The sequence below is a fragment of the Phalacrocorax carbo genome, chromosome 4 (assembly GCF_963921805.1).
Source record: "Phalacrocorax carbo chromosome 4, bPhaCar2.1, whole genome shotgun sequence".
Taxonomy (NCBI): domain Eukaryota; kingdom Metazoa; phylum Chordata; class Aves; order Suliformes; family Phalacrocoracidae; genus Phalacrocorax; species Phalacrocorax carbo.
In genome coordinates this window covers 66020506-66043598 of record NC_087516.1, presented here as the reverse complement: position 1 = coordinate 66043598, position 23093 = coordinate 66020506, and the positions used below count along the sequence as shown (strand labels likewise).

Here is a 23093-nt window from a genome sequence, read left to right as displayed (position 1 = left end):
CTGGAGCTGTTTTGCTTTATCCTGATTACTTGTTTTCTTGATTATTACACATTGTTCAGTTATCTGCACACACTGAACTGTTCAGGTTTGGGGCAGCTTCATGCCTTACCTTTCAGCACAACCTGATGTTGACTGTGTTGATGGTTATGTTCAAACTTTTGTAGAAATACCAAAATATCCTATTAACTGTCACGTATGGAACAGCACAAAATAAGTAATGGCCAAAATCTTAATGAGAAAGTAAATAACATGGTTGCCAAAAGTGTTACATGATCAAGTTAACTACTTATCGACAAATTTCCCAAAGGCAGAAGAAATCTGACTGAGAATACAAGTGACTCAGTGGACAACACCTTGTTCACTCTTTGCAGAAAAACTGTATGAGGGAAAACTTATGCAAGTGCTGTTGTTTAGATTGACATCTGATCTGGTAGGGTCAACTTGGTTGGTGCGGCTGGCACATACTTTCTGGGTCTGGACTACTCACAGTGCATCGCTTTATGCTCATCACACTATGTTCCTTATCCTGAAAAGGTTCTTGGGTTTTGCTACTGAATAAGAACAGGCTGCAGAAATAAGCTGGCCTCCTGTTCTGTACCTTTAAAACATCTACTGTACAACAGCCTGTAGAGGATTCTCAATATGAGAGATATCACATTTAATGTAATCCTCATTTTGCATAGAAGAAATTGATAGTTTGCATGCAGATGGAATACACTGACTTAGAAAACAGTTTTCCAAGAAAGACTGTCCTTTTCCATCTTGAATTTTTTGATGTACCTCTTACTGATGTCTGTCTGTACTGTAGACAAGGAATTCTTGTTTCTGTTATAAACTTTAATTGAGCAGAAAACAAATTATTTTGACAGAAATCCCAATTCACTATTGGAATCGACTTTTTACTGCCTGTTAATTAAAACCAAAGCATGCTATGCTTTTTGGGGTCAAGTAGGTGATAATTTTTGCACTTAATACTCTTTGGGAAGTAACCAATTCAGATAGCTTATATGAATTGTTTCCTGCTTTAAAAATCAAACTCAGATAGTTAATTTAATTTACGGAATGCTGTGTCAAAAGAGAACTATTCATCATCTTAACTTGAAATTTGAGAAGTTTTGTTTTAAAAATGATTACTGTATACCTCAGATTGTTAAATAATAATATTTTCCACCTTTCCTGATTGCTCTCTTCAGATATGACAGTAGAATACAAATTTTTGAAACATTAATTTTAATGATTCATATTGTATTGTGACATAGCAAATCTGAGATGTTGAAATGTAGTTAAAAGCCTTTGGGGAGGACTTCAGTTTTCACTGTGAGGTGCAATTTTCCAAAGCATGCCTCTTCTCCATACCTTGCCTCATGGTCTGTATATCTTTCAGCATGAGTTCTGTAAATGAAATGGGGCTTTTAACAAGACGGTATTTGTTATAATATTAAGATGTTGGGGCCAAAATCGTATTTGCTTCTTCTGTTAACTGCTGTTTTGTTTACAAAAAGACATCTCATTTTTTCCTATAGCCCTTTCTTTTCTGAAGACACGTTTAGACAATCACCCTTCACTTCCAACTCAAAAGATCTCCTGCCTAATGAAACTACTCTTCATGGAAGGACATCTGCACCAGGTCAGATACCTTTTTATTACATTACTTCCAGTTAATATATCTTCTTGAAATTTTCTTACTGTAAACTCCACCACCTGACCAATGCTCTTGAAATGCAGTTTGCTTTGTCAAAAGGCAACTATCTCTTCATCACAATAAGTGCTTATTATTAAGAAGAAAAAGGAAAAAAGTTAAACACTGCTGAAGCATTTGTATTAAGAGTCTTTAAACTACTATTTCTGTGAATTGTACAAGGGTCCATAACAGTTTAAACTCAGCAGTGTCAACAGAGGTGGGGTTTTCTTGTGTGTGTATGTGTTTGTCTCTCCCATATGTAAATGAACGATACTGATGTCAGATTACTGTCTGCTATTCTCCTGTTACTGGCCATTTCCATCTCCAGCTCTCACAGTTTGTAGATTAAATGTTTGCAGTGCATATATCAGAGTGGCAGAGCTTGGCAATACAATTTTCCTGCCTTTAACAGTAATTTAGAAACCTTTTTGGAAGGATGTGGAGTTCTTAAAACATACTGAAAGGCCTCAGTATCTGTGGGTACCTTCCCACTGATCTTCTGAACTAGTTGACAGGCATTTTATGTCCAGATGTAGCTTGGGTTATATTCTGCATTAAAATGGAAAACATAGGCATGTAACAACACTAGACAAGGTGGCACTGAACATATGAAAAAACTTGATATGTGCCTTTACTGTCCTGTTGCAAAATAACTCGTTTGCTAGTTCACTGCTATCTGTTCTTAAATTAATAGCTTTTGGGTTCTAAAGGTCAGTAATTACACAGCTAGCCGTAGGCAGGGTTACTCACCTTTTCTTAGCAATCAATAAAGTTTTGGGCACGTTACTGCTAATTTTCAGATATAGACTGTCATTTAATTTACAACTTAACAGACCCTTCATTTTTTTTAATGCTTGAACAGCTTTGACAGCTTGTGAAGTGGCAGATGAGGTTAAGAGCTAGGTGTTGTCTAAGGGTAAATATGCAGAGCAGGAAGAAGAAGAAAAATTGTAGCATAAAGACAGGGGTCTTCAGGCTAGCCTCAGCTGTGCTTTTCCAAGGAAGTAGTGGATTTTGTATCTCGGGGCAAGGAGGACAGGATCAGGTGTGGTGCTTTTAAGTATTAAAATGTAAACCAGGTTAGCACTTCAATCCTGGCTTTTGACCTTGGCGTAACATGGAATATTCATATACGCAGATGAAAGATGAGAACTCTTAGTCTCCTCAGGCAGTGCTTGGTACCTCAGAGGACATGGCCTCTAGCAGCAGTGCTCTTACATCATCCTAAGATGAATGTATAAGAATTTTAATTCTCTGTAAGTCTTCATTTTAAATGAGGCCACTAAACTGTGGATGGGTTTTGGTGACATGTTTAATCTTCTGCTTAAAAGATATAAAGGATCTAGTTGGTTAGGACATCCTGGAGTGATTAAAATGGCTTCTGAGGAACTGGGTTTTGTATGTTTTTGCTGTCCCATATTCTGCCTTATGGAATATAAGTATTGCCTCAATAGAGCTGTGTATTATAATATATATTGCTTTGTGATTGTAAGACTCTAATATGTAATAGCAGCATGTATACTGAAAATCAAAAATGCCATTTTATCTTTCATTTTTATTTTTGGAACAATCCTGTCATTCCAAATATGTTGATTTTTCTCAGCTTCATAGTAAATTCTTGGACCTGAAATGAAACTTCACAGTAGCACCAGGAACGTGATTTAAATTTGTAATCAGTTACAGTTGTGATATCCATGTAAAAGAATAGCAGAATACCCACAGGTAGATTTCCTACTAGTTTCAGCCTTGCAAGAAGACATAGTCTATGTAGTGCTATGGGTAGCTCAGAGAAACTTTATCCCTGTAGAGAGCAGCATAAAGGAACAGTAACAACCACTGTAAAGGCCAACAGGATGTAACAGAAAATGGTGTGGAAATGTGTATGCGTTGTCCCATGGATAAATGGTGTGTATGCCTTCATGAGAGATTGGTTTTGGGTTACTTCTTTCCTGAAACAGGATAGTAAGAAGTAGAAAGAACAGCATAAGAATAATACGGGAAATTCCCAGTCCAGTGTCACTTTCAAGCCGTCAGCTAAAATCCAAGCAGATTAACTCCTAATGGCCAAGAGTATTCATCAAGCAGTGCCCATATCCAAAAATGCAACTCTATGCCACTGTCACCACAGCTAGCAGAGGCTCATGAGCAAGTGTGGGGTCTGAGCTGCTGCTCTGTGCTGGCTCTCTGCGACCAAGCTTGACTCAGGTGGGCAGGGTGGCTTGAGGAAGCCTTCACTGCCAGTTGGTCTGGGTGGCCTTGGTGGAACCCCATGTACATAGTGCTTTTTTTCCAAGAGAGCACCAATACAGGCGGTAGTATCTCCAGCCTTCTGCCAACTTTCTGCCTGCAGACTTCTTGGCACCCTAGCTACAGAGGAATTGGGAAAAGTGACAGGAACGTAGAACAGTAAAGATATCTCATGTGTCAAATTCAATTCTTTTCTATAAAAGGTAACAATATTATGTAATTTCATTTATTATCAAGATCCGTCTTAAACCTGTCATCCTTATTGTTTGTATGAGGGCGCTGTTTCAGAAGCTCACCCCTTTGAAGGGCTGGGACCACTCTCTTTTCCACCTGAATTTATTCACTGCAAGTTCTACTTTTGTTCTTTCACCAGCACTGTCCTTCAACTCTGATCATTCTTCCCCCTTGTGATGTTCACCATCTGATGTGCCATCTTACATCCCCCTAATCCTATCTTCATTTTGGAAAAGTAAGCTCGCCAACATCTTTTAGTCTCTTTCAGTATGATGGGGTTTCTATTTCCTGACCAACATCATAGCCTTTTTCTGCCTTTGTTTAGGGAAATTAATTTCTGCAAACATGAGTAGTCAAAACTCTATATGCTATTTTACAGGTCTTACCAACCTTCTATATGTATATCAGGAAGTCTTTGTAACTATAACTTGCCGATGACTCTCAGTTCATTTGCTAATCAAATGGTAACATGTTTTTCTTTTCCTTTTCAATTTCAGCTGATGATTTCAGCATTCAACAGAAATTCTTTTTTCTACTTTCTAGGCATATGACCTGTAATCTGAATTGTTTCACTTGTTACTCCAGCTCTTAAGATTATTTAATACTCTGAAATTTCTGTATATTGATGATACTGCTTTCATTAATGCAGTGCTGGGGTTTTTTTGTGTTGAAGGCTATTAAAGAGGCTTTTCAAGTATGATTGGTCCAAAGTTCAGTCCTTGAGACTTCAGCTTAATGGCTTCCTCAGTGCAAACCACTTTTCTTCGTAGCCAGTTTATAATAAAATTGCAAGATCAGGTATTTAAGAGGAAGAGCGCTCTTTGTAGGGCATTGAGTATATAAGATCCCCAAGGAGTATGAAATAATTAGGAAAGACTTATTAAAGGATGTGTGAAAGCAATGCACTGATCAGGGCATTTACTGGAGGAAAAAAAAATGCTAAATAAATAATGAAATAGAAATGGATTTGGCCTGAAATAAAGGTGAAGTAATCCTGATCTGCAACAGTATCACAGGCAGGAGAAGTGATTTTCATGCAGCAGCTTTTAAGTCTGGTACCCAAGGAAATGCCAATGAAATCTCCAACAGCTGTCAGAAGGGAACTCAACAGCCCCGCAGAAGTCATGGTAACTCCCTGACAACCTGTGGCGAATTCTTAATGTTCTGAGAAAGGAAGGAAGTAGTTACCTGAAGTACATAGTTCAAAAGTATTGGATAGATTTGGGGAACTACTTCCCTTCCTTTTAAAGGTAATTTGTATGTTAATAACCATACAAAGTTGGTTGTAGTTACATTTTTCTGTATTACTATTACCATCCAAATAAGCTCATTTTTGACTCAAAAATCGAAATAAAATAAAACAGTATTAATGTCCACATCAATCAAACACTCTTTGCTCAAACCCAAAGAAATTCAATAATTTCAGCTTTCCCCTATAAGAAAAGCAAAATGACCTTTTTTGGCCTAGCAAAAGTTAAGGAGAAGAAATGAAAATTTTCATTTCAAACAGTCGCTTTAAAAGGGCATTTTTATCTTCTGCTTTATGTGACTTTTCTTTTGACAGAACAGAGTTTAGTTTTATGTCAGACTATATAGTTAGTCCAGATCGCTAGATAAATTAAAAACTTGATCTTATGCTGGTGTTCCTGACCCTTAGCCAATCTTTAATGTGTTTTAATAGTTTTCCACTATCTCACTGGCTCATTCTGTAAATCAAACCTGCCTTCATGAAATCCAGATGAGTGATATTCACTATTCCTTTTCCAGTCAGTTCATTAATATTGGCGAAGACACCAGCCATGGGTTTTTGGGAGTATTTTTTCTCCTTGTATATCTGTGTGTAGTATAATAATATGTCATTATTTTCTCTCCTATTCACCAAGGACCTGGTATTCTTCATTTACATTGGCAGTGCCAAATATTGAAAGTGTCTCATCTGTAGAAGATTAAATTTTAAAAAAATTAATCTTTTTGTGAAAATTTACAGCTTCTTGCAAAACTGTAATTTTGATTTGGTAAGTGAATTTCACATGGCTAAAATAGACTTTTGGAACTGGAGGGTGTAGGTTTTGGGGTGTTGTAGTCCACGATAGCCCTGGCCTTTTAAATTTTGTCATTGGTGCCACAGCTAAATTTACTGGTGTTATTTATTTCAATAAAATAAAGCCAATAAAGCTTCTGACCTCAAGTACCTTTTTGAAAATGCATTAGAGCCTCTTCTGTCCACAGTGTCTCCACATTCTTTACTGACCTGTAAGATGACAGATAGGCCATGCTTCCTCCTCAGAAATGTCCAGAAGCCAGTATTGAATCAGTAGTATGATACTTAGTTTAGTAGAAAATTGGAAATATAGTGTAAATATTTTTGATTTTGTTGTACTGTCAGTTGTATTTTTATTGATGATGTAATTAGTGGCATTAGCCCATATTCATGTTTATTGAACTAAAGTAATAAGTGTAACAAAGATTCATGCATGTTTGGGACTACAGGGCTATTCAGGAGATGTACGTGTTTCTCCTCACATCCTCTTCCTACTTCTTTTCTCTAAAGCAGTAATTCCACTGTAACTTTAATAGACTTAAAGGGGAAAGAGGAAAACCTGCCTGCTCCCCGGGCCTCATCTTTGCACATTCTCCAACACAGCAGTACTAACATTTGTGTGGCCACTTTGTAAGCCAGACCAGGGGAAGGTGTGAACTAATCTCCTCTTTTTTTTTTTTTTTTTAATAGTTTGTGGGAACGTTGGGATGTGAGCAGGGTGAAGGCAAGGCCACATCTTTCGGCCATGTGAAATTTCAGCATTCTTGTGAGATTAAAGTGGCTGTGAGCACACTTAATCTTGTTTACTTTCTTCTGTGACTGTAGTTGAAAAATACCTCCTGAGGGTTTAGAGTTTTAACTTGAACGTGATAAATAATCAAGCTGTTCATGTTGCACAGATACCACATTCTTTAGTATGAAGTATTTTGCATGTGTCTTCCTTCCTAAGCCCTTTTTAAAGACACTTTAAGGTCAATATACCTCATACTGTTGTAATTTTGTGTGACTTAAAGCATATAGACAGTAGATAGCGAGAACTCTCTTGGTCCAACCTGCAGACATTCTCGTTCATATATACTATTTTCTGGTAGTATTTGTGCTTGATTCGGGTCTCCTGTGCTCTGCAGCAAACTAAAATTCTGCAGTCACCTACAGCAACCAGCTCTGAATTTTAGGTCATCTCTAGGGTAGTTAAGAAAGTCAGGACTTTAATAAATTGAATAAGAGTTTAGAGTGAATCTGACTATAGTTTCCATTTCTTCACGAGTTGCCAGTGACAGCTTTCCTTCCTGGTGTCTTTTAGCCTGCTGCCAGACTTCCTACTTTTAACTTACCTTACGTTGTCCCTGAGACCACTGTAACCGCACTGCAGAAATGAAGGGACACCTTGAGGGTTTGATTTCTGTGTAGGGGACTGTTGGAACTTCTGTCACCCTGGAAAATGTCCTGAGGCCTTAGAGGACTGCGAAACGCACAAGCCCAGAGGACTTCTGCTGAAGTGATCAGTGATGAAAAGCTGGCATTTAAATTGCCCTTGTATAGCTTCCCAGCTATGTACCCATGGAGTTAATTAGAACAATTTTACTTTCATTCTTCACACAAAAAGAATGTCTTTTGGGTATGCATTGACTGGTGTACATTCTCTGTCTTTGCACTCTCTAGAAGGCTACGGACTGTCAGCCACCACGGTTGCTCTCTGAAGTCTGATAGCAAGAGACAGATAGCTGGCAAGTTGTGGAAAGTGATTCTAGGAAGGTGAGATAGTTGTACTGCTATAGAAGTGGGCTGTGCTTGGCATCGTTCTCCAAAGCAAGACAGACTTGGCGAAATTTGTTCAAAATAATTCAGTGCTAAACTGTGTGACAGTGGTTCTGGCTCTAGCATGTTTTTTATCTATTGCATCCTCTCTTCGGATTCCCATGATCATCTGCCTTGGTGCAGCCTTCTTTCGCTATGCACCCAGCTGCCTTGACAACCGCTCTGCACTACAGTCATCGAGCAGAGGGTTCCAAATTTCTGGATCATTTAATGGGATCATAACCAACACGGCTGCAACTGATTACAGCCTTACATTTCCCTTGCAGTTTTTTCTGGGTCTGCTGCCAAACAGGTTTCCATCTAGTGCATGTGTGTTGCAGATCTGTGGTAAGGTAATAGCGACTGTGTCTTGAGCAGCCACACAGTCTTCATAACTATCAAAGCCCCTTTCAGAACTGCAAATGTTATTATGCAGAACAGACCATTTCAAATCAGCAAATGGCCTCTTGCTCAAACATGCACGGTGAGTTCTTTGGCTAAAATAGGACAAGTGAAGTGTGCAGCATGAGCATAGCTGTACGTGTTTTAATTTTTCTCAGTGATCAGTATTTATTGGCCATTCCCACAGCAACTAAGGGGAATATGATCAGATCCTTCTGAGGAACACATGAAACTCCTGGTGAATTGGCCAGTCCCTCTGTCGATACAACACGTGCTAAATAGCAGGACTTTGCATGAATTGTTATGGGCGTAGAGTTCACTTCTTCTCCTTGTGAAGTCACTGCACTAATTATTTCACCAGTTATTTACAGGACCTTCAAGATGAAATGTGTTAATTAAAATAGGCAAACAAAGATACACATTCGTGTCCATGTCTAATGGCTGTCTTGAGAGGTGCTTGATATCTCTATGAAAATTTGTGATCCTTGTTTTATTATGGGCTGCCTTTTTACAGGGTAACTTTTCCCCCTAATACTGTGCAATCTTCTCATATTGGCAAAAATATTTATTTTTATTTCATTTCCCTTTTACGTTTGTTCCTCCTAAAGCAGGACCAACCTTACATTTACCATGACAGAAGAACAAAGTAATTTCACTCAGGACAAATACCTCCTGGTTTAATTCAGAATAAACCCAAACTAGACCCTGTTCATTAAACCCAGCAAACTAAAAGCTTTTAAGAAATATCACCAACTTCAAATATAAAGCAAAATGGCCAAAGGTAACTGTTTCATCCCACATGGAAAAATAAAACTTAGCAATTGGGTTTTTTACCCTTTCAAACAGGGTAGGTTTTGTCATCTGTTATAATTTTTTTTATATATATGTTTTCTGAGTCTCTAGTAGTTGTTCAACCGCGAGTGACTTTTTAAAAAAGTAATTGTTGCTATCTATATTTTTAAATAAATTTGTAACACAAGTGGAGGTCAGATTTAAGAACGGCTTCCTGAGCAGCTATGATCCTCTGAAGTACAGAATGAGAAATGTGGGGTTTTGCCTACCTTGTCTTCTGCTGGCAAGTGAATTCAGGACGACACAAGGCTGTCTGGCAAGTTCTTGGGACCTGTGTTTTGATGCGGGTGACAGAAGGCAACTTGGTGAAGAACAACCATGAAGTGACAGAATGTGTTTTTGGGAAAAGAAGGAGGGAAGACAGCAAAGTAAGAGCAGTTGGCTTCAGGAAGGACAACTGTAACTGACTGGGAGATTTGCATGGAAAGAAGCCTAACAATAGTTGTTGCCGGGTCCTTAAAGAAACTTGACCTCTTGAGTCGAGTGAGGATTTTGGCGCTGCCTCCCACAATGTGTTCATAGTAGCAGGGAAACCAGGAGTAGGTACAACTATAATGAAGTGGTTAAGTGTAGCTGTCAAACACCAGGGACCATCTACAGTTCTGCAAGGGTCTGTGCTTGCTCTGGTATTAATCAGTCCTTTTATTAATGTCGTGGATGATGGAAGAGAAAGTGTGTTTATTAAATGTCCTGGTGACACCATGCGTCGAGGTGCCATAAGGATTTCAGAGGACAGAACTGGAGTTCAGTCTTATCTTGAGGAATTGAAGAAACAGTCTGGAAGATAGTAGCCAATTCAGTGAGGACAAAATTCTGTGCCTGGGGGAATGACAAGTGCTGCAAATAAAGGGGAGGGATGAATGCCCAGGCAGTGCAACTTAAGGGAGGAATCTGGATTAGTCTTGGTCAGACGCTGTATGTAAAGCTGACAGTACACATTGCAGAGAAGGCAAACATCCAGCTGAGATGTCAGGAATGTAGTCTGTAAGGCACATGTGGTAATTCTACTCTACAGCTGGAGCCCTGAATTCAATTCTGGGCTCTGTAATCCAAGAAGTATGGCAGCGGTCAGAGGTTTAGAAAACATTAGCTGTGCATAAAGTTGAAGAATTTGTGTTTATTTAGTCTGGAGAAGGAAAGAGGGGAGCCATGATAATGGTATTCAAATATGAAAAACGACAGCTTTAAGAGAAAAAAAAATAAACCTTGCCTATGTTCATGTGAGCAGAATAACAGGCTTAAATGATGGCAGAGGAGATTTAAGTTAAACACCAAGTAAAACTTTCTAATAGCGGGCTGGTTTTGCACTGGCACAACTGTCATAGGAGGCTGTGGAATCTCTGTCACAGGAGGGTTTTTAAAAAAATAAGTTAGATAAGCACCTGTTGGAATCGACGGGTATGCTTGGTGTGTGGCCGGTGTGCCTCTGGCGAGGGAGAGACAAGATGGCCTCCTGAGGTCCCTTCCAGCTCTAGTTTTGTGATATAAATTCAGAAGCACAGCTATAATGGCAATTAAATAACCCCTTGAAAAAGACTTGATAGATGAGGACTTTTTGTTTATAAATGCTCGGCATGCTGTGTCTTAGACTCCGCATCTTATTCAAAGCCATCTATAGTTTCATATCCTTTGTCTTTCATAATATTGGAATCTTTTGTAAAAGTGAACATCGGCATTGAGTCAGGCTGTTTCCTGAATATGAAACTTTTCCAAATACAAGCTCAACATGGAATAGAAAGACAGGTTTTAAAATTACTTTTCTCACTCTGCAAAAGGAATTGGAACACATCATTCCTGACGTTTCTTTTTAGAGTTACCTTGGGACTCTCCAGTCCTCACCTATCTTATCTTGTATGACATTGTCTTCTACAATATTTGTCAGCCTAAGAGTAAATTAAATGTAAAATTTATCAGGCTATTTGGACAGCTATATATATATTTTAAAACTCCTTTGTTTAAAAATAATCTAAGCAAAGATGAGAAGTTTTTCTTCTACAGTATGATTTCAGTGAGGGTACAAATTTGCCCTACTTGTTGCTGGGTGTCTTAGCTGGGTTTGGGGCAGTCGTGGTGCGGACTGGTGCCCTGCAAATGCAACCCAAGCAGAAGGCAGGTGGGAGAGTAGTGCAGAAGGAAGGAGAGGATGGTTTGCAGGTAGATGCATATGCCTGTGACAAGAGAAAGAGCAGGGAGACAGGTAAATCTCTTAAAGAGTGAGTTAAGGGCTTCAAGGAAGTGGCAGATTCACTGCTTATCACTCGGGGAATCTGCAATAATAGCAGTAAGAACGTTTTCTTCTACAGCAGGAACCACGTACTGTGAAGGGTCGTGCCTTTTCCCTGGCAGCTTGCTGAAACATGAAAGGTGGATCTGGCTGAACGTTCACTTCCTTTCATTTCATTTTGACTCTCTTGTGTTAATTCAGTCGGCTTGGAAGAGGGACTCGGGCTGCATGTGGGGCTTCATTTTGCATTCCCCCACTGAGGGGGATCACCAGCTTACAGTTTCTCTAGAACAGCAGCTTTTGCTTCACTGAAAAGAACGCAGAAGGCTGAAAAGAAAAACGTAGTCTGAAGACCAATTTGTCTGTATTTGTATCTGAATTCTGGATGGGGAGCGTTAGCCTCTGCAAAGTGCCCTAGATGTGTTATTACCTTCTCTCTATGAAAAAAAGGCTCCTATTTCAGGTGGAATTGCAAGTAGAAATTGGCGCAGTGACAAAAACAAATGAAAAAAAGGAAAATTTGTACATATACCGTAATAGTCCTAAACGTGCACAAATGTCGCTGAGTGATTTTTTTTGTTGTTTTTTTAAAAGGGTTTCTTAGGAAGCGTGTCTTAAGCAGAATTGTAGGAAAGAAATTAAAAGGATAGAAACCTATTGGCATTATGGAAACTAATTAATTGTTGTTCAAAAATAACAACAGGAGCAAATTATGCTTTCCTAAGTTCATATGGACTCAATGTTGTAGCACCCAAAATAAATGTTATAAGCAGTGTAAATGGCTGAGCTACATGTGAGGGCCACCTGCTTGGGAGTGAGTTAGAGAGAGCTTATGTAAAATCATTATGGCACATATGAAAGTTATCATTAAGGTGTTTTCAGGAGGATATTCTAGCCTTATATTGAAATAAAATATATTTTGCAAAGATAACAGAGAACACCTTATCAGATTTTTCTCTGACAATAGATGCAGACTAACTTTATTTACAACAGCTATTATTTCTAAACAAGCGAAAAAAGTAAAGTTCTGATGATGGAGCTCTTTGCTACTGAAAGGACTGATGGTTCCCTTGGCCAGCAATGATCAGGTAAGCTTTTGAAAAACACTTTTGGGGCAGCGGATTTGTTGGTGCTTTCTATCCCTTCGTTGCAATGTCTCGATTCCCTCAGTGGAAAAAAAAAAACCCAACAGTGTCCATCTGGGCCATATTGCATTACTTCATCTATAGTCATGAAACCAAATGGACCTTCTTCACTGTGGTAACTGTGTATGGTTGAGGGACTCCTGGAGCCTGTGCAGTGAGCTACACTCTTCCACAACTACTCTTTTTTTGGCCAGTAAATTCACCGCTCAGGGCCTTACTTTGCACGTGTCAGGAATTTTACATTGTTCTGTTCTTTCATATTGTGTGAGGAATGAAGTTGCCACCAAGGCAATTCTGTTCATGCTTTATGCTAAAGCATACAAGTTGGGGGGAATAGAGGGTGTTGCCCAGTGTTATCCTCAGCTTGAAGTTATAGCGTACGTGTTGCAAAAATAATTTTAAAGAAATGACTGCAATGTTATTGCAGCCTTAGGGTTCATTAAAAATCTGCAACTCCAGCTGCCTTGTACAGAATCTACATGGGCTGATTTAAGTTTTGAACTGGGGATTTTCTCTCCTCTTGGTTGTTTCTTACATTTTGAGTGTAACACAGACAATAAAAGCAAATCTTGAAGCTTTAAAATGCAGATGAAGCTTAGCATAAGCCTTACTGTTTACTCAGCTACCTTCTGTTGTATAAGTGAACTTAAAATAGGTGTTAGTTTTGACGCAAAGGTAGAAGGTGGGGAGTGGCCTTGTAGTTTGAAGTCAGTGAGTCCCTACCTTGTCTTTGCCCTGACTCAGGTTTTGTTTTTCTCACCCTGCTTCTGACTGTCCATTTTTGAGCAATGGGCTCAGTCTTAGCAGTGAAGTGTAGGCTTCACTGTTTTCCCATGTTCCTCTGTGGAGGCATCTTTAAAGTTCATCTTTTATTTGGTTTGACTCTTTTCACAAACCCCGACATCTTCATCACTTGTCAGTGACCTTTTCCAGTGTTCTTGCCTATCATTGTGCATTTGGAATACTTCCGTGCACAATATTAGTGGTTCTTTTTGTGGGTCATGCAAGCTCTTTATTGATATATTTCCAACTCTCGTGGTTGATTTAGAAAAAGCAACTTAAGCACCACGCTTACATAAAATCACTTGGATGTTTTCTTCCATATTGAGGATTTTAAATTATCATAACATTACTGCTTTTTACCATACTCCGTAGTAATGTTAGATAGTTGCAAAAAGCATTTGAGAAAAAAAATAAGAGCATTAGTTGGTAGAGTTTAGCAAGATTCTCTCTGCTTCCTCTGTGCAGTTGTTCTGTCATTCAGGCTGTCTGATTATGTGCAGCTTTTCTGGACTTACGAAACACAAAGGACATGCTCCCCTCACAAATGGAACCAGGGTTCTTTTATTTGAACAACTGTTTTGTGTTAATTTTTATTTTTATTATTAGAGTATTATCAAATCCCTGCAAATAATGTCTCATACCCATTGCACGTTGTGACTTAAAGCATGGCTACACAGACCCTTCCTTTGTTCATGCTTCGAACATGCTAGCTTGGGCACAGGGCTCTGCTGCTGGTGCTAGATGGCTCCCAGGCTAGTGCCAGCTCACCTCTGGCCGGCCCACAACACCACAAGGGGAACTGGGTTTGTCTGAACAGATGCCCCCAACTTGGTATTAGAGGGGTCAGCACCGACTGCTTTTAATAGCTACAAAAAGGCATTAATAAAATCACCACAAAGAGGTCAGGCAGACCAGCTTGCAATTTCAGCTGAAGCTTGAGTTTTAAAGAAAAAAAAAAGTTTTCTTAATTCTTTTTATTTTTGTGGGGAACATAGAAGATTTTTATGCCAAAAAAGCATTTGCGTATCTCCAGCTAATATTGGATGAGTCTGCTCACAGTAAAAGACATATCCTAAAATAAGACCAGACAGGTTGCTGAGATGCTGGTGGTGACAAACGAAGACTGGAAGATCACTCAGGATCACACAAACCTTAGATAAGTCACAAGACATATCTTACTTGGGAACTACGGTATCTCACAGGATTCCACCATTTATTTTAACCAACTTACTAGAAATAAGAATTCTGCTGCTACAAATAAAACTTTTGTGCAAGTAAGTTGGGAAGACAGTAAGATATATAGTATTTGCAGCACTGCAATTTCATATAATCAACATATTTTTGAGCTTGTGAGCCTTTTGCTGGCTTTCAGCAAACAAGCTTGCAGCAGAGCCTTAATTACATGTTTCACAAAAGGAGTTCTCAATTTTTAAATACAGTGTGCTTGCCAGAGGTGATAGATGAACATGTAAGTGGAAGGCTCCAAAGCAATAAAATGCATCGTTGATGATGGGACACTGCAGAGAGTAGGAAGACATTATAACATAGAAGAATGCAGAGAGAAAAAGGAAAGGAAATTTCTTTGACCAAATAAATGTTTTTAAAGCAGTGTTTGCATGATTGCCTGACCTGAATACCTTGTTCCTGAATAAATAATTTCTTGAACTTTTTGTCTTTTAGACACACAAAATAGAAATAACCTTACAAACGGAACAAGCTTCTGTGACGTTCATATAGAGTTGCTTACAGTGTAGGTACCTTTGAGTAAGCGTGAGGTACTTGAAAGATTGCAAAGGACAGGCTAGCAGCCATCCACTTCAGGCTGGTGGTAACCAAAAGTTATCTGATGACTGTTTCATGTCCTAAGTCTTTCAGAGCAAAGTGAGGTGCCTTGCTATGGGACATGTGCATTACTGGTAGTGTTCATCCTCTTGCCATGAGCTCAAAGAAACCTGATTGCATTCTCCAGCACTGTTTCTCAGTCAGCTTATTCATTTTCTAGTTTGGTGGATTTTTTGAGATGTACTCTCCCATGGGAGCTTCCTTCTGCATCTCATGTTCTTTGCTTCAAGTTTTATCCCCTGGAGTATGAGGACAGCGGTACTGTACACTTCCTTTTCTCTTTTTTCTGTATCAGCTATCATCTACCTTTTCCCATTCACCTCCTGTTCTGAGTTTGGCCATCTCTCTCAGCCTCACCTGGGTGGCTATTTGGTCACCAGATCCTCTAGCCACCTAACTTGTTTTTTTTCATCACATTTGGCTTGCAAGCAGGATTGACTGAAAATAGTCTAACCACCACACTCTATTTATTCCCTTCACAGGATTTATGTTCATTTTCAAAATTATTTACCTGATTTCTTCTTGACCATCTGTGTGGTGTCAAACTGTCTGAATAACCCAAAGTATAAATATGACATACAGCTCCAGAAGAATGGAGAGATAATAAATTTTGACCTTCCTTGTTAAGGCTCATCAGCACCTCTCACTTCCACCTCTTCAAGGAATACTTATTGCAAAGGACAATCTATTTAATTTATATCTGTAGGATTCCATGTGACCATAAGGATCTGCCCTTGTGGATTTTGTTGCTTCTAAGGTCTATGGAGGTGTGAAGATGAAACAGAGAAGCAGCTGTTTAAGTGAGTTATAGGACATGAAAGCAGACAGTAAACCAGCAAAGGTTATAAACGTTAATTTATCTTCTTTGAATGACACTTCAGGATATTTTTATTTGGGTTTTTTTTAGCTTTGTCTTTTTCAGTTAAACAGTGGTTTCCTTCTTTCAGTTATTTGTATAAAGATATAAAGGTAGGCATGGCATTGAACAACAGATTAAAAACAATGTAGCATAAAACACTGTGAAGCAGTAATTGGAAAAATACGTAAGCTAAAGAAAAGGGAGTAATCAAAGTACCACGTATCAGAGTCTAGACCCAGCCCCTGGGGAACTTTTTGTGCATGACAGCTACTAGCAGTCACAAGGCTGATTTGGTGGCTCTAGACAGTTACTCATGTATTCAGGTCACACTCTGTTCTCTTCTTCAGTTAAAGCTTTGACCAGATATGGCATCCTCTCTCAGCACTTCTTGACAAAAGTCAGGCTAAAGGCTTTTCAGAAGGGGCGGTTAATGCGCTCTCCATATTGATATTACCAGTCTGAGGATAAGAGAAAAAGAATTAATCACTAAATGTGAAAACTGAAAATACATACCTGTTCAGAATTATGCTCAACAGCTTAGGAAAGGGGTAAATAGTAACTCTGTCAAGCTACTGGGCTTTGATTGCCAGAAATTAATCCATTTGGAGGGTCAAGAGGAGGGACAGAGTAATATTTCTGCAGTTGATGTTCACCATATCCTCACCTCAGGGAAGATACAGATGGTGACAGTCCTGGCAGTTTCCAACCCTATCTTGGGTGATCGGCTTTACACAGCTACTCATTAGGAAGTTGGCTTGGAATTGGCAGGGAAATGATACCAGGTGACACAGAAGGGCAGGAGGGGTGTCCATGAAGATGTATTCCGCTCAATTTCATTGAGAATTAAGTTCTACCTTTATGTAAAATTTTTAGCTCTTAACACTTCTACACAAAACGCTTTCAAAATCATTTTACTACTAGCCTGTAATACACTGAGTCTTATTCTTTCTATTACTTTCTAATGATGTACTGGAGAACTTGGAGGCCTTCTATTTTACGAACCATATTTTGTTTTAAAACCCATACAGAAATGCAGTTTATTACTTAATTTCAGTATTGTTTTGTCACATATGCTTTTCTAACGTAGAAGTTTTGGAATTTGCTGTAGACTATTAATTTAAAGCAGAAATATTATATCAAGTCCTTCCCCCCCGCCTTTTTTTTTTTGTCCTTCTTTTTAGTATAGGGATGTCACGGTGAAAGATGGATTTCTCTGGGACATCTCTCACAACAGTGATTTATAATTTGACATTACTTGGTCTCAGTCCACCTTCTTCCTGGCCACTGTGTAAGGTATTCTTAAAGGATAACAATGCTGACTGTCTTGGTAGAGTGCTTTGGGATACACAGAGAACGCTGTGCACAAACCAGTATTGTGGTCTCAGAGTCACTGGACGTGTACTCGCTTCGCAGAAAACACCATTCCCCAGCATTAAGCAGAGACAGAGCCCAAGGACTGAATGTGGATGTTGACGCACCTGATTCTTCAGGTCACTGGCGAGGTCAGCTGCTGGGCGTGTTCTGGGAAGATTTCTGGACCACTGTATGGGCACAGAACTCCAGTTTCCAGGCTGCAGACAAAGCTGCCCAGAGGGTAAGGTGGGTGGAAGTAGGTGGTTTGCTTTGGAGCTGAGAAATCTTCCACCAAGGGCTGAGGCTCCTGCTGCAGCAGAGACCAGCTCTGGTTTGCCATGAGCAAGCTAAGAAGCTTCCTGAATAGAAAAAAGCTCTTTGCTACAGAGAGAAGATTAATTCAAAAGAGAAGAAAGAAGCACTGTAGTTAGGACTCCAGGAGTAAATCTTTAAAGTAAATAGAAATACTTTCACAACACCTAGAGTATCCTCTTTTACCTCAGTGAAAAATATGGAGCTGCTTTGCAAGGGACTAGCTTTTACCAGCTCAAGATCATCAGAAAGCTGGTATTTTTCCAGCTTCCCATGAGCTTCCCAGAAGTGATAGCTATAAATCCACCATAGGGAAGAGGATAATATATTTCTTCTTCTCATGAGATAAAAGAGGGCTGATGACTAATGCTGGAGTGAATTGTTAAGAGACTTATTTACTTAATTGAGCCTGCTTGTTTGGTATGTGTCCCAATTAATTCATTTTTGTTGTGACCATATTGAAGCAACCTATGCCCTTGCGACCTTCTCTTATAATTATTACCATAGTCCTCTTTTGAAGCACTGTTTTGATTATGTACTCAAAAAGCTCTGCTCAAATATCTGTAGCATTGGTACAGAGTCAGATTTTTCCATTGTTTTGAACTCAAAGATAGTAACAAAAAGAATAATTCTTTATTGAAGTTCTTGGAGGTTATGGGTCACTTACAGCCTTTAGGGGATGGTGGGGGGTTCCTTTTCATTTCACAATACTATTTTGAATAGGCAGAACTTGTTCTCTAATGAGAAATTCTTTTAAGAAAAATGCATTGTTGGGTGGTAGCACTCAGAGGTGCCTCATAATTCCTCTGCTGTGCTGAATACTGTACATATTACAGGGTCACGGGAGAAAGTAACAACAGCTGAAAAGGGGCTGGCAAGTATGACTGTCCCTAAACTTGCTGAGATTGCTGTGTGGAATCCCCATCCCAAATGAGGCATTGTTTTTATTATTGCTTAAATTAACTACAGTATTTGACAGCTCTTTGCCTAAACCACAGTTGGAGCCATCTGGACACCTTTCTGTGAAGGGGAGACTCTTTCAGACATGGCAGTCAAATTTGCAGTGGTAGGTGACTGTCGGTGAGGAGTTGCCTGTACAAGGGGGGGTGTTTATTCCTCGGTGCTTCATCGGATGAAGATTTTGCTGGTTTGTGCCAACCTCCACAATAGTAACTTACATTCCATAAGATATTTTTGTACTCCTGTCCTCAGCTCCTCTCCCCCTGTTTACTTGAAAATCCCAGCCAAATGGTATTCCTCCGTCACGGCATGCACGTGTGCGCTGGCGGAGCTAGTTCTGGGCAGCAATCCCACAGGCGGTGTTGGTTTAGAGAAAGGTGCTCTGCATGTTGCATCTTTCATTCCAGTGTAAATAGAAGGTCTTTTACCAGAACGAAGTCTTAAACCAAGCCTCCTCGCCACTGGCTGTTGTATTTGGAAAGCTGCTGAGTACCCTTGCGGTTTTACAACAGCGGTCGCTTCTCCTCAGGCAACAGGACCCTTGCAGAGAATATTTCTTTACACAAGGCTCGCTGATACTGTTTCTCTTATTGAGCAAAGTAGTATCACTGCTATCCCCAGTCTCCATCACCTCTCTGCTCCCTTCTGTCCAGATCAAAACTGGCCACGCTTTTAACTTCTTGAAGCACTGTGTACCTTTTTTTCCTCTTCCTCATTCCCAGTCCTTTTCTCTATACTTCCTTACAGAGTGCCTTCGTGTCTGTGTTTTATGCTGTGTGGAGTTTTCTTTTTGTATGGCAGATTCTCTCTGGTTCTGAAACAATTAAAAACACTTCTTAAAAGATAATGGCTTGCTCTGGATCTCAGTTTTTCAATGGGTGGCACTAAGCTGCTGGGGATTTTGATGCCTAAGGACAGCAGGTGCTGGGTAGAGCTTACCCTGGGTGCCACCCCCTTATTGGTGTGTTGCGTCCTCTTGGTTTAAAGTTTGTCTGTGCAATCTTCTGTTCTCCTTCAATGTAAGACTGCTCATGTAGCAAAAATTCCTGCGTCAGTAGAACAGAACAGGTTTGGAAATCTTCCTTCAGCCATGAACAATAATCCAGCATAAAATAAAGTACCATCTCAGACCAGGCCTTCTTCATGCACCAGGCAAATGTGGGTGATTGAAAAAGCCAAAGGAGTGGTCTCTCCACAAAACCAGAATTAGAGGTTAATGTTTTGCCCTGCTCTCTCTTGACTTTTTCCTTTACATAATCTGGTTTAACTCTTTGGCTATGTCTAGAACACTTCGATTAAATGTTCTGCTTTACAGCGCGTATGAAAGGTGCTGTATGAAAGCTTAATTTCCCCTCCATCATTGGGAGTTTCCTTCTTACATGAACTCATGTGCCAGATTACACAGCACGCAGCTGAGGTGTTGCATTTTGTATGACACCTACAGGACTCTACTGAATGAAATCTGCAAGTCTTCAGAGTTCTTAATATACGACTTTCTGTTTATGTGTTTTTTGGCATAGAAACAGAAAAGCTGGGGCTGGAGGTGGGAAACGGATTGCCATCTTGGAAATTTAACGACCAGCTCTTTCCCTGTGACGTGTGTGGAAAAGTGTTTGGCCGACAGCAGACTCTGTCCCGGCATCTCTCGCTGCACACAGGTAAGCCGATACTTTGTGGTTGGTTGTTACAGCACTGAGGAAATCTGTGTGTTCGTCATGGTCTGTTTAAGTGGAGGGGGAAGAAGGTAAGCAGAAGAGTGTGTGAGCCATCCTCAGCTCCTTGCACTTAGAGCAGAGCCAAGCGCAGAAACAGGACAGAATGTCAGAGTGGTGTTCGGGGAGTTAACTGGCATTTCATTTCTTTACAGCCTGCTTGTAATTTATCTTTACAAAATGTGTACATTCAAGTTTGTCCAGGTTCCAGTAGACCAGCCTGTAGATACCAACTGGTTATCCAAGACTGTTACGGGGCTCTGAAGAGAAGGCACAGCCTTTCTTACATTCACCCAATGAGCTTTTTAAATGTCACTGAACAACAAAAGATTTGGCCTTGGTGAAACTGAAAGGATTTAATATCTGTCATTCATCTTTCCTCTCATCATCCAGTTCTTCCAAGAGGAACAGGGGCTACCCCATACCAACTTTCTTAGTGAATCATCTTCAAATCAACCGAGACTAACAGGATTTTTATACAGAAGACGCACCTTGTCAGCCTGCTGAGGTGCACTGCACAACATGAGACTTGAAAGCAAGAATTTCTGATGCGGTGCTGAAAAATGTTGTTGGTACAATGCCAGCATATGTTGTACCATCTAGTGGAGCCATGCTGAACAGGTTGAAATGCCCTGTTCTGTGGCATTGTGGGGTTTTCTTAGTCCTAAGCTGCTCTATTGAATGCCTTTCCCCTAACACTTGTAGCATTATATTTCAAATTCAGAGCAGCAGCTCCTCAAAGGGAAAGGTTGTCATGTTTGGTTGTCTTAATCAACGCTTCGCAAAACAAAGCCTGGCATGTACAAAAAATGTGCTGCCAGGATTTGGAAATGTTTAATTTAAAATAAAAATTATTTTATTTTGAATCGTTTAAGTTGTGAAGCATCAGAAACTCATGATGAATTTGTTTAATTTCTCCAACTATTCTTTGAGTGATGTTTTTTTGGTCAGTGTTTAGAACTGGCCTAATGATACAGCATTCCCTTTCTTCCCCACCCTCGGATTTTAATAAAAAGTCATCAACCACCAACCCTCTGCAAGTGATCACATGGGCAACCTCAAGAATAACTGGACCCAAATCAAATCAAATAAAAGATGCTAGGTAAAGGAAGTAGTTGTAGATTCTTGACCTGTTTCTCTACTGGCTCTGCTGCAGCTCTCAGAGCAGCAGTTGCCCCAGTTTTCCAGTTTATAAAGGTTTATATTATCTGACTACAAATGGTAGAGCAAGTTCAAAAAACTAGCCCTAAACTACCTCCAAATTAGGGTTTTTTTTCTGAGTAGTTGCTGTGAGCTCCTATAAGTTTCCAAAATGTTGAGCTTCCAGAGTGCCTCATTCTGCAAGCCTCTTGGAGAAACCCAAAGGAATGCATACTTGGTTGCTGGCAGCTTCAAACATAGCTTCCTTCAAAATGAAGGATACGTTTAAGGTTTTCTGTTTCTTTTTCAGAAGAGAGAAAATACAAATGCCACTTGTGCCCCTACGCTGCTAAGTGCCGTGCTAATCTGAACCAGCACCTGACCGTCCATTCTGTGAAGCTGGTGAGTACAGACACTGAGGACATTGTCAGCGCTGTCACTTCTGAAGGCAGCGATGGAAAGAAGCACCCTTATTACTACAGGTGAGGACCCAGACAAGGGCTGTGCACCAGACGCTGGAATCTGAATGTCTTATCTGCCTGCTAAGGACGCGCTCCAGGGCCACCCTTCTGGTGTTGCAGGGTGGAACTGCGATGAAAGTATTTGTCTTGCCTGTTTCTGACTTAGGCTAAGCAGCAAAACCCAGCTGGCTGCCTCACGCTGTTTGACTTGGCTAGCCACCGGGAAAGACTGTGGGGTTTGGTTTAAACGGATTTGTGCAGCAGGCGGGCGCTTAGAAGCCTCTTTAACTTTTTATGCAGTGTTCATTTAAGTTTTGTGTTTGGAAACATCCCATCGTGTACGCAGATTCACTGCAAATGTAAAGCGCTGTGCTTCTAGTTGCCTCGGACAGCTCCATTGTTTTCAGCCAAATCAAACAGTAAAGCGTAATAAGAATTGTTCTATCGATATACAGATTTTCTCCATTTGCTAGAGGTATATACATTCAGTGACCATGTGATGAAAGAAAGAAAACCTTTAGGAGAATTCGCCTGAAAAATTGAAAGGAATTGCCCAGATAAAATGGATATTTGGACGTTCTCCTTGTTGCATGCGCTGTTGCGCGCTCTGCAAATGGTGATATGCGCTCTGGTGGCCAAGCAGATTACCAAATCACTCGTACTCTTGGTCAAAGTGCCAAGCGCAGATTTAATTACAAAATCATAGAAGTTAGAAATAAATGAGACCTGCTGGATTAGATTATCTAGTGCACCCCCCTGGGAAAGCAAAACAGTGCCCTAGAGTATATGCCTTTTAAAACATTTTTGGCTTGTTTTAAATGTTAATGGCCTAATCAAAGCAAGAGGACGACTCTGGAAAGAAAGTTAAATTAAAGGGTCCTTTCCATTGCCTCTCAATATCGCTCTGTTTATGCACTGGCTGTGAAATCTGTATCCCTGCTAATTATTTGCATAGCTGATGACTGCTCTTTTCCAGTCAAGCATAAGAAATGTTTGAACCCATTTTTACTTGCTTACACTGAAACTGCCAGGCAGTTTTGCACAAGAT

General features: G+C 39.9%; 1 protein-coding gene across 8 annotated transcripts in view; it reads left to right on the top strand.

The window, feature by feature from the left end:
* ZNF827 (zinc finger protein 827) overlaps positions 1-23093 on the top strand; it is a 107243-nt gene that overhangs the window by 73400 nt on the left and 10750 nt on the right. For all 8 annotated transcript variants that reach the window (XR_010372752.1, XR_010372751.1, XR_010372749.1 and 5 more), the window contains exons 8-10: positions 1524-1627; positions 20253-20390; positions 21895-22066. Coding sequence is in view for 3 of the 8 variants with exons in the window: in XM_064450276.1 (XP_064306346.1) it covers positions 1524-1627; positions 20253-20390; positions 21895-22066 (414 nt within the window). In the remaining 5 variants the exon portion in view is untranslated. The remainder of the gene's footprint in view (positions 1-1523; positions 1628-20252; positions 20391-21894; positions 22067-23093) is intronic.